The following is a 12,029-nucleotide window of genomic DNA, read 5'->3' as shown; positions in this document are numbered from 1 at the left end:
TGTCTGGTGCCAAGGTCACACATCTGCTTCAGGGGGTGCAGTTATAGAGAGAACACAGAGCTCGTGGTTTCAGATCTTAGACCAACATGCTGCAAACTTCACACCACTGCCCTGGGAAGGAGCGAGGGGCTTGGGGAGTCACTGCTGGTGAAGGCAGGCTAGCCTAACTTGGTGGGGGACTAAAAGGAGAGTCTGTTTTCAGAAACCGGCCTGGTGGCTCTCCTTACAAAGTAAAGGCTAGGTTAGGATTTGAACTTAAAGCAGCCATGGCAGAGTCCTAGGAAGAAGCACATACTAGTCTCACCAAAAACAACCAGAGACAAAGCGGTTCTGAGGCACGGGCGTCTCTGCTCACCACCTCAGCTGGCTCCAGCTCGCTCTTCACCTCAGGCCAGTCTGAAGTTGCCTCAGTGTTTTTCAAACATCCTCCCTGCGTTACAAACCATCTCAACGATATTATGAGTTCATCTTAACAAATACAAACAAAGCTGCTCCTGGGAGGTCCAGAGCCCACATGTCCGAGTTTCTCACAGACAAAGCATCAGTGTTGGTGGAAAGACTACAGAGGAGTGGGCATCAAAGGCCAACGAGCGCCGGGGCTAAAGAATCTCTCCTTACCCAAACACCCCTGTCCAGAACAGGTGTCCTCCCCACGGGCTCAGAAAGATGGGGAGAAGGTGGAAGGTGTCGGGTGCAGAGGGTTCTGGCCTTCCTATCCTCTCTTCTGGGCGGGCCTCTTGGCAGGAAGGCAACATCCCCTACTCCCCTGTCTCTATGCTGTTATAGCTCCAGTCTCAAACAGCTAGTTGTGCACAGAGACCAGGAATAGCCATGAAATTAGTTTTCGTAGAGGAGACCAAAGTGAAGAAAATGAAGGATGCTACTAGCTACTTCCTGCAGTTTTCCCAAATGTCTCTTTAAGGGTTTTAATTATATTTAAAAGAATGTTTTTTGTGTACCCCTCGCTTACCTGTTGAAGCAAACCTGTTTTCTTTTTTTATGCCAAATTTAATGTAGGCTACGCACATTTACAATTATATATTTTTATGCTTAAAACTGCCGTCAATTTTATTTCCCTTTTCCACACTGAAGCGGTAGCAGGCCATCTAGCCTTTTAAAGGCAGCTGCAGCCCTGAACCATCACAGCGGGTGTGGTCACCGGCTTAGCTGCAGGTGAGTGCCTCTGTCTGCAATGCTGCTGAGATGACAGCGATGGGGGTCCCTTCACACTGCTGAGCTAGGACAGGCAAGCAACCACAGGGAACTTAATCACACCACAGGAGCAGAGGGGAATTTGGCTAAAAAGATTCCATCTCCCCTACAACTGCTCAGTGTTCTGGGACCCTTGGACTCTACCATGGTCAGCAACCGCCAGCTTTAACGGAACAGGCTTCCAAAGTTTCCCCCCACCTACTTACAGTTTGATGGTCCTGTAATTTATAAGGTATTTCTGAGATGTTTCATTTAACTACCATTGTTTTCCTTTCTCTGTTTCCTTTATACAAACATCCACTCTGACATTTTAAATATCCAGAAGAGTGGTGTAGTTTGATTTATAGCTAACTATAATGTTCTCATTAGCGAGCGATATTAATCAGGCAGTCTGCTCGACTCAGCGACACAGGATAATTCACAGGAAGGAGAGCGGCAGCAGCTCCCTTACTTGGGTAGCCTCTTCAGCACGGTCTTCAGTTCCTCACAGATGAGCTTGACGAGCCCGTTCTTTATGTTACTGTACGAGACATCGATCATGAAGATAAAGGCTGGTGGGTTGGGTGGTTTATTCTTCTGCGGGAAAGCAAACACATCACAGAAGTCAGTACAGAGTAAGTATATTTCATAATCAAAGGTAAACAAACCCTTGAAGACTATCAGATGCTTCCTTCAATACTCAGACTATAACATCTGTGGATCAAATAACTTTCTAGGAAACCCAGTGCCCCGCTGCTATAAAAAGACAAAAAATAAATAAATAAAAACCTGCTTATTTTCCATGTTATGACATGAACTTTCTATGATATTTTACAGAAATAGCTCACTTTTATATCTCTGGAGACTCCCCTACCATGATTGCTGCAGGGGAATCAAATACTGAGCCAGCCTTGCACGTAACACGCTCTCTTACAGAAGGAAACATATGTGGGCCCCTGAGAGGGAATGCTACAAAGGATTATGCATTTTTGGAAGCTGTAACCAAGCCTTATTAATGGAAATACCATATTTTTTCAGGTCTATTCTCTTATGAGTTCCTTTGGTTATATATATGATTTTTTTTTCTTTTTAAGGCAAGGTCTTACTGTGTAGCCCAGGCTGGCCTCAAACACAATCCTTTCCCCTAAGCCTCCCCCCTGCTGAGATTATAGGAGTATATATTATATAGAAATATCTGTTATGATTTAACTGCATATTGCAACGGTCACTGTAACACAGAGCGGCTGTCAGGACAATGTGTTCTGACTGTTCTCTGATCTGGCTGGTGTCCAAATAGCTCATAAGGAAGTGATCCTTCAACTGGGATTTATAAAATGTTTAGAAAAGAAAGCCACAGGCAAATAGGATCAGTGACCTCCACTAGAGAGTAAAGACCCAAGACCAACAGTGTTTCCCATCTGATGATAAAGCATAAAAATGCTGTAAAACTAAAATGCAGTTCAGTTATTATCTAACTAGATGGTGACAATTACAAGTAACCTCACTGATTTTGTCCTTATCTACTGTAAGGTTAGATATAATACTGTTCTAGTAAAATACTCCATTTCAAATAAGAACGTGTAAGACTTAAAAAGCAATCTGAAAATGTCACTCTCCCAACCCAAAATCGGAACAGCCAAGGAACGGGGGAGCTTAAATAATTTCTAAGACTCATCTCCTCCATTCCACAATATGGATTATATCAGATGAAAACAGCAACCATTCTCATGAACGAAAGCAACACCTCTTCGGGGCAATCCCAGCCAAGTCTTACTATTCTTGGACTCTCCTGGACATTCTCCGTAACTCTAACCAGCTTCTCTCTTTAGGAATCTTCCGATCACTAAGGCTTGTTTTCAACACGTGTAAAGTTAATCTCGACTTCCTCCTAACCACACTGCCTTCCAGATTCTATCAGTGACAGCAAACATGACAGTGCTGAAAGTGGATTTGAGCGTTAGGGTCCCTTCAGCCATTTGCTTTTCTTTTAAAAATGATTCTTCTGGCTGCTGGGTGTGGATCCAGGACCCTCTAGCTCTTCCCTCAGACCCTTTCCACCTTCCCTTCTAGCCACCTCCATTCCCACCAGTCTGCAGAAACACTTTCCACCAGAGACTCCCGCACTGAGCTGAGACACGGGTAGGCAATTTTTCAGTCTTTCTTGCCTTCCATTCTGGTCCTCAGAACTTACTCTTAGACCTGCTGTGGCTTGCTTGCAGGAACCTCACCTCCTACCCAACCCCCATTCCCTGGGGATTCTTCCTCTGGGCGCAGACTGGGGTCTCCCCAGCTCTTTTCCTGACCCCCATCTCTGTCTGTCCTTCTAGAGCATCTCCATTCCTTTGTGTTAAATGCCGACCTGCATTAACAGTCCCTACCAGGAAGCCCACAGCCACCACACTGGCACAATATCCCGAGTGGGAGACAGCAACCAATGACCGCAGTATCAACCTAACAGAAACAAGTCCAGATATCTACACCAAGAAACAACTCAAACATCATAATTCCAGATGCCTGGATCCCAGCATAAAAACATAGACCAGCCAAGGCAATATGGCGCCTCAGGGAGCCAGCAACTCTTCTGTGATAGGCCCTGAGAAACGTAGTTCAGCTGAAGCATATGAGGAGGACTTTGAATGGCAGTTATGAACACACTCAAGAACCTTAAAAGATGATATGGATAACTGAATGCCTTAATGGGCACTGAAAAGACCAACAGCTGAATGAAATAGTGAAAACCCCTCAGGATATGAAAGTAGAATTTAAACAAACAGAACCGCTAACACGGTGGTTCTCAATCTGTGGGCCGTGACCCCTTTGGAGAGCAAATGACCCTTTCACAGTAGTCAGCATAAGACCAACCTGCTTATCAGATATTTACATTGCAATCTGTAGCAGTAGTGAAGTTACAGTTATAAAATAGCAACAAAAATAATTTTATGGTTGGGGAAGCACCGCAACATGGGGAACTGTATTAAAGGGCCACAGTGTTAGGAAGGTTGAGAACCACTGCCCTAAAGCAAACGCAAACTGAAATAATACTGGGAGGAGAAACCCAATAAAATGATACAGACTAACCTACGGGATTTAAAAAACAAAAACAAAAAACCCCCAAATCCTCAGCATCAAGGAAGATACCACCTCAGGAGAAAAGTGCCGTAGAAGGTATTCCAAGTGAACGAATCCAAGCAGCTAACAAGTGAGGCTGTTTTAATATCTGACAAAACTGTCTTCACACCAAATCCGATCAGAAGAGACAGGGAAGGACACTATACACTCACTAAGCAGAAAAGGTAAATATCCAAGAGGATAATACACTTCTAAACATTCACGCGTAAGAGTAAATGGGGCTCGTGGGTGCGTGCGTGCGTCTGCGTGCGTGCGTCTGCGTGCGTCTGCGTGCGTGCATGGCAGTAGAAACCAATGGGAACCACGGCCTCTTCTCTTTCTCATTATCGCCAGTATTAAAGTAACATAAACTCTTCCATAACCTGCCAATCAAGACTCTCCACAACGCAACTTTCCAATGTGTATAAAAACTAAAGACTCAAAGACACGGTGGTAACCCCAGAACGAATCAGAGGACAGATCTGTCTTGAAATACTTCTTCAATGTAATTCTCATTCCCCAATACGAATCCTCTCAATGTAAGTGGCTGCCATTTCCAAAACACTTCCTGTACAGAGTCACGGCCCCCCTCACCCCTAACCCCTGGACCTGAGCCAGGACAGTGGTGGTAAACGTGTTTTATTTGACACGTTCTAAAAAGGCTTGACTGGAGGTCATGTCAGTCAGTCCTCAGCAATGTCTTCAGAGTATCTGGGAAGTGCTGAGTCATCAGTCTGTCCTTCGGAGACCCACCTCTGCTCACTCTGCAGTGCCCCCCCACACACACACACTCAGTTCCCTGCTCATAGCTCTTTTTTTCTACTTTTTTGCTTTGTTTTGAGACAGGGTCTCACTATCCAGCTCTGTCTGTCCTGGAACTCACTGTGTAGACCAGGCTAGCCTCAAATGCACAGAGATGCATCTGCCTCTGCTTCCCGGTGCAGGGATTAAAGGCGTGGATCACCACACCTGGCTAGCTGCTCCTGGTTTAATTTGTTCATGTCACTTCCCTCTCTATGCCTGTCTGACACGCCCTCATCCGACACTGACCACTCTTCCCTCACACTCTATACACAGGTTCATATTTTAACATGCTTCTTACTAGGCATAGTCTTTGAATTTGTTTATCATAGTGCTTACTTGGGGGGGGGGGGATCCTTACAGTACAAAGACAAACTGGACATGCAAAGTATCCCAAAAATGTCAAAATGAATTAAAATTAACAACAAAGCCAAACCTACAGTTTTATTCAGGAGGAAAAGCTGATAGCAGATTTGTTTCTCCTTAGGGAAACAGCAGGCTGACTTTAAAAAACGCTTTCTGTGCACATCTGCAACTTAAGTGCTCTCTCTCTCTCTCTCTCTCTCTCTCTCTCTCTCTCTCTCTCTCCTGTCCTCATGCAATGTGGTATACAACATATGGCATCCCTGTAAGGGCTAAAGAACCTAACACAGATGTTAAGAAGTACCTAGCAGAGGCACACATGGTATTCAACAAATGCTAATTTTATTACCCAAAACTGACATTAAGATTAACTAAAATGAGTCGAGGACAATATGATTCTGCAATTCTCTTTTCAGTGTATATGGATATTAAACTCTTTTTCACCATCCAAATCCCTAAGTCAACTCATTATCCTACCTCCTTTATATTTTAGATTATAATTAAATTTGAAGCTCCAAAGGTTACAATTACTTGGCTTCTTGTTTTCTTGGTGAGATTTCCTAATTATTACACTTCTGGAATACTGCCATAAAACAGAATTTGAAGCTACTCTTGTTTCAGGCACAGGTTTGACTCTTACTCATGTTTCTACTGAAAAGATCGACAGTTAGCCTTTTTTGTCAGAGATCTGAAGCCTCGGTGCACATTGGGATTCATACTATGGCTACAAAGTTCAGCGAGGGAACTTTCCGTCATGACTTACAGTGTCTTTATTATATTTAATTAGAACAACACATGCTTACTTCTGTGTATTGATTTTCCTTCAGTCAATCATAGGAAAGAACAAAGAAACTACTGGAATATAAATTGTACTTCAAAACCTGTCTCTCTCCTGTCAGATTGCATCTACATCAAAAATGTTTGGCATTTCACCAAATAAGTTAAAAAATTTCACATTTCAAACTAATAAAGCATGTGTTTTTCTTTAATAGTTCTATGTAAATTAATTTAAAACAATCACATAATAGTCAATAGAATAATAGTAAGATGTGTTCATGGAAAATTTTAACGATTTAGCCAACTGTAAAAAACCCTATTTTGGATAAATCTTGAGATGTGTTCTTGATATATGGATTTGTTCTCTAGAAAACATGTCTAGGGGGTTGGGGATTTAGCTCAGTGGTAGAGTACTTGCCTAGCAAGCGCAAGGTCCTGGGTTTGGTCCCCAGCTCCAAAAAAAAGAAAAGAAAAAAAAAAAAAAAAAGAAAACGTGTCTAGAGGAAATCTGCAATCTGGGACTATTTTTCAGAAGGTTCGATATTAGCAGGCATTCACCTTTGGAACAGGGAAGAAGGAAGGAAGGAAGGAAGGAAGGAAGGAAGGAAGGAAGGAAGGAAGGAAGGAAGGAGACGGACTTCCCAGTGAGCCTGGGTCTTCAGGACCTCTCTTGATGCTTTGGAAGATCTCTCCAGCTTTATCTTTGGCTAAAGAGTAAAGCACCATGGGGTCCTCACATGTGGAGTCTGTCAGTGAAACCCAAAGGTTTAGAACAGCACATCAGCAAGTCCATGCACTCACTCACTCAGATTTCCTCATGTGTTGACCTACTTCCAACTGGGCCAGACACTGCAGAAATGCCACAAAAATGACTAGAAGCAAATTGGGACCCCAAGGTATCAGAATCTATGAAGAGGACACACATGCAAAAAAAAAAAAAAAAAACCACTAAAATGCCCTAGGAAGAACAACAGATAAAACAAAGATGCCACCTAAGCTTGATGAAGGTTGAAAAAAAAGGAGCACCAGTTAGAAGAAATAAATGAAGATATATGCTCATAATAAACTTTCAGCTAATCAGTAAGTTGAGATTAAGTAGGAGTGTACCATACACACATGATAGGCAAGTAGAAAGACACCTTATCTTTATTATATGGACTGATAGTCAGTCTCTGTGCTGAGAATTTCCTCCAATTGGAGACAGATCTTTGGGGACAGCATTGTACCTGACAGTCAGTGAGTTTACAAGGAAATTTAGTCTTGTTATTTTTTTTCTTTTAAGAAAATAACCAAAGAAGTTTATGGGTGATAGTCAAATGAGTTTAGAATTATAATTAAAGCAAGGAAGCCAGCAGCCCTCTAAGAATACGGCTTCTGTTTCTGCCTTGGTAGAGAAGTCATTAATGAACCAAAAGAAGAGTGGAGCATTTGGGAGACGGAGGATCAGGGTTCAAGGTCATCTTCAGCAAGGTCAAGGCCCAAATTAAGTGAGACCCTGTCTCAGAAACCAAACCAAAGCAAGCAAGCAAACAAACAAAAAGACAAAAAGAATTGTTTCCTATTTCTATATTACATTTCTAAGCTTGATTAGCCCAAGAGACAGCTGAGGAATGGATCCATGGTAACAACTTAGGTCAGATCTGTATCTGACATGTTTCCACATGCCCTGGAAATGTCTGCCTGTGAACCAAGTCATACATATCTTTACAAATGGAAGCTGTTCACTGAAAGTCAACATCAACATAGAAAGACTTAAGTCCCAGCAACACTCACTCTGCAGTAATCCAAAGTAGCAACATATTCATAGGATCCTAAAGACAGCTCTGGCTTCTCATAGTGGTCCAGTCTTCTCCCAATGTGGTCCAGATGTTGGAAATAGAACGGTGGGACTAAGGAAGACAAAACAGGGCAGGAAATCCTTTGTTTTCATAAGCAGACAACCCAATAAATCCCCGAAATGTATCATAAAGGAAAGGCATTATGATAGGAAGGCAAGCTTTTCTCAGTATCTATCATTTTGAGAACACATCTTAGAAATATGTGAGAAATATGAGTTTTCTTTTTTTTAAACTCATTAACTTTTTGGCTCTTGTGTTCTGTTGTAAACCACTACAACTTTGCCTTTTAATTATGTTTGTAATCGTTTTACCACATATAAATTTTGATTTTTTTAATAGTCAAATCAATCTGCCTGTAATTCTATCTGTAAAACTATGTAATTTTATATATAATTTTCATCAGTATTGACTACTTCATTACTATTTCTCATTATCCTGTATTACTTTAATCATGACATATTTTATACATGTAGAAAGCCATAGACCACAATATTCACATTCATGGAAGCAGAGTGATAACTTTGTTAGAAAGCTCTTGTCCTTATAAAATTATTAATGGCAAAGAACCTAGAAAGCCTAGAAAAAAGTGCTGCTGTTTTCAAGCTAACAAATATTTGCCTCTACCTAATTACTTCTTTTCTTAAAATTAGTTTTCTATTTGAATTTTTAACGTATGGGGCAGAGACGAATGCTGATTACTTGGATTATACTAAGGTCGTTGTTACACCTTAATTAAGGAATGCCTTCAGCCCTGAGCTTTCACACAATAATCTGCTAGCATCTGGCCCCACTCATGTATAAGAATACTGTATTAGGGAAAGACTGCACTAGGGAGAGCTCAGTTGAAGTCTAATTTGATACAAATGTTTCAGAAGGTTACTTTCAGCCAAGTTCTGGAAGTCACCCAAAGGCAGAGCAAGACTTATGACTCACACACTGAACACTTGCACAAATAAGGCCTGCTGTCTGCAGAAGAGTTCCCGTTGCCTGGGGATGGCCAGGGAAGGCTGTGAAACTTCTGCTAACAGTGTGTGGGAAAGTTACCAATGCTTTTGTTTTAAGTATTTTGCTAAGAAAAGCATCTCCCTTTGTAAGAAAAAAAAAACACCCACAAAAGCAGTACCTTTTGGGTTGAAACTAACACTCCGCAGTCTTCAGGCTCAGCTGTGAACATGCAAATTATTACAGGACTATTTTTCTAAAGTTAGACTTTCGAAAACTCAACAGAAGTTTGAGTATGTTCTCACCGTATCATGGTTTAGAAGTGAGCGCTATAAAGTTTACAGTTACATATTTGACTCTGAAGTTGGCAAGATTGCAGAAGAAGAAGATGACAGCCTCTCTCAGTGAAGTTCATAAACCAGAGGGGCCATGATGGGGGCTTAGTTCCATGTATGTGCCATGGATTTCTGAGTAATCTGGCTCAGAATGTGTGGGGTGGTAATTTCTATATAGTATAATGTATAATTCACTCACATACCTGCATATAGTGGTGATTTTTTTAAAATTAATTCTGCATGTTCCTTAACATTTAATGTTATCTGTCATCTATCATCAACTAAAATTCAAGTCACACCATATATTAGGCATTGCCATCTGATTTCTTTCTCTCCTGGTGTGTGTGTGTGTGTGTGTGTGTGTGTGTGTGTGTGTGTGTGTGTGTGTGAGCATGTGCACATAGCTGCATGAGAGGCCAGAGGTCAACCTCAGGTGTTGTTCCTCAGAAGCCATCTACTTTGCTATTTGAGGCAGGGTCTCTGGGGCTTGGGGCTGGACCACTGGGCTGGGCTGGCCCAGCAGGGGCCACAGGGATTCCCTTTCTTCAGTATCTCAACCCTTGGGGCTACCAACATGCACCAGCACGCTTTGCTTATTTTTCATTATGGGAGCTGAGGACCTAACTCAGGCCCTCATGTTTGTAGGACAATTGCTTTATCTCTCTGTTGTGGCTTTGCTCACACAGCCTAATAACATCAACATTAGTGGAATTTGTGCTAGGATAAATCATAGAATCATAATGTGCCCCCACCTCCTTAAAATTCAACATCTATATAAAAAGGTGAAAGCCCTTGGCTTTATCTGAGCTTTTCCTAAATACCAATGAGCTGCTTTCTATTCAAGAGCAACCCGGGACTGACAAAAGAGGCATTTCTAGATCTTACCTTCTGAAAAGGCAAGAAGGTAATGTCTTGCACTGTCTTCAAATGGGGCACTGTGGAAGGAGACACGGCTCCCCCCATCACGCACTTCAGTTTTATGCAAAGGTTCAGCATGATTTCGGGGTGGGGGAACTGGCTCCTGCAGCTACGTACAGATAACAGGAGCCTAGTTTCATTAGTAATAGCTTTCGTTTAGGGAAATTACACGTAGTGCCACCTGCGGAGGGGCAGGGAGTCTGTCTCTAAGCTAAGGAGTGTAGTCCATCTTAATTTTCAATAAGAAGCGTTACAACGCGCACTTCGTGGCTCTGTTTACCATCGTTCACGCAGCTGCAAAATCCGCACTGATAGCGCCGTCCGCCTTCGATGAACTGCATGAACGGGCACATGTAGGCTTTGCACCTGTTGCATCTCACTGGTCCGCTCTCTCCATGGTTCACCAAGTACAAGGGGGTCTGGAAGAAGGAAAGAAATGAGATGAATTCAGGGATTCTGGTTGTTATCAAAATCCTCCAGTGGGACTGATTAAGAAACTCTTAACAGCATTTGCCTCGACAGTGAAGACCCTCCCCTGACATCAGTGTATTCACAGATGACAGCACAGTCCACCGCATTCAAGCCAAGATTCACTTAAATTTATTTATCATTTACAAACATGTATCACTTGCAAGCATATTAGTTGATGTCAATGTGTACGCGTGATGCATGTGTGTGAAAGGGAATATATAAAGTATAATAATGTCCGTCAAGCTTATGTTTAAATGTTCTGATGCTTACAGCACACGTCCTGCTAAACTGGGCACACTCCAAACAAAATAGGGAGACGGTTACTTTAGGGTCTAATGTGTTTGGCACCACATTGTTCATGCAGTTTCCTCGAAGAATACAAGTGGCTCCTTTCAAAATAAAAATATTTGGCCCCGGAGAGGTGGCTCCGATGTGAAGAGCACTTGCTGATCTTACAGAGGACCCAGGTTCAATTCCCAGCCACCGTGGTTGTTCACAACCATTCATAACTCCAGGTCAGAGGATCTGATGCCCTCTTCTGACCTCCGTGGGCACCAAACACACTCCTGATGAACATACATACATGTAGACAAAATGCTTACACATAAAATAAAATGAATACACTTAATAAAGAAATGTATAAAAAAGAAATTATTTGAAAAATATACAAGAATGGCCCCTTAGGACTGGAAACTAATTATGCCTTTTTGTTACTTTATTAAATGACAACGCTCTATAGTACACTCATTGTGGCTGGTCATGCTTCACAGAACTGGGAAAAAATACTTGATTGAATGCATCCTTCTCATCAACATAATGCAGAAAGCCAGACCAAAAATAGAGTCCCAGCATTAGGACCCTTGTTTCTTGTTTCTTAATGCTCCCAGGTTTTGCAATAAAACCAGAGACTCTTCTTGCTTTTATAAACCTGTTTAAGGAGAACATTTTCTTTTCTTTTTTTTTTTTTTATATTTATGGATCTTATATATGTACGCTGTAGCTGTCTTCAGACACACCAGAAGAGGGCACCAGATCATTACAGATGGCTGTGAGCCACCATGTGGTTGCTGGGATTTGAACTCAGGATCTCTGGAAGAGCAGTCAGTGCTCTTAACCGCTGAGCCATCTCTCCAGCCCCTAAGGAGAACATTTTCAGAAGTGCCTGAGAACTATGGAGCTGTTCATGTCAACTAAAATTTTTAAAGATAAAAGTTGTAAATAAAGAAGGCTGCTTTTAATGGAGGCCTGAAGAGCAAGGGGTCATCAGGCAGAGGTAAGGGGCATG

At 42.0% G+C, this 12,029-nt stretch overlaps 1 protein-coding gene across 2 annotated transcripts in view; it reads right to left on the bottom strand.

Moving 5' to 3' along the window:
- Sec24d (SEC24 homolog D, COPII coat complex component) overlaps window positions 1-12,029 on the bottom strand; it is a 108,018-nt gene that overhangs the window by 38,642 nt on the left and 57,347 nt on the right. For both annotated transcript variants that reach the window (XM_006233272.5, NM_001309453.1), the window contains exons 9-11: window positions 10,554-10,692; window positions 8,014-8,129; window positions 1,664-1,788 (exon numbers count right to left, since the gene is read on the bottom strand). In XM_006233272.5, the coding sequence (XP_006233334.1) occupies window positions 1,664-1,788; window positions 8,014-8,129; window positions 10,554-10,692 (380 nt within the window). The remainder of the gene's footprint in view (window positions 1-1,663; window positions 1,789-8,013; window positions 8,130-10,553; window positions 10,693-12,029) is intronic.

This window comes from Rattus norvegicus, chromosome 2, assembly GCF_036323735.1.
Source record: "Rattus norvegicus strain BN/NHsdMcwi chromosome 2, GRCr8, whole genome shotgun sequence".
Lineage (NCBI taxonomy): Eukaryota > Metazoa > Chordata > Mammalia > Rodentia > Muridae > Rattus > Rattus norvegicus.
The sequence above is the reverse complement of the archived record's forward strand: the minus strand, read 5'-3'. Positions and strand labels throughout refer to the sequence as shown.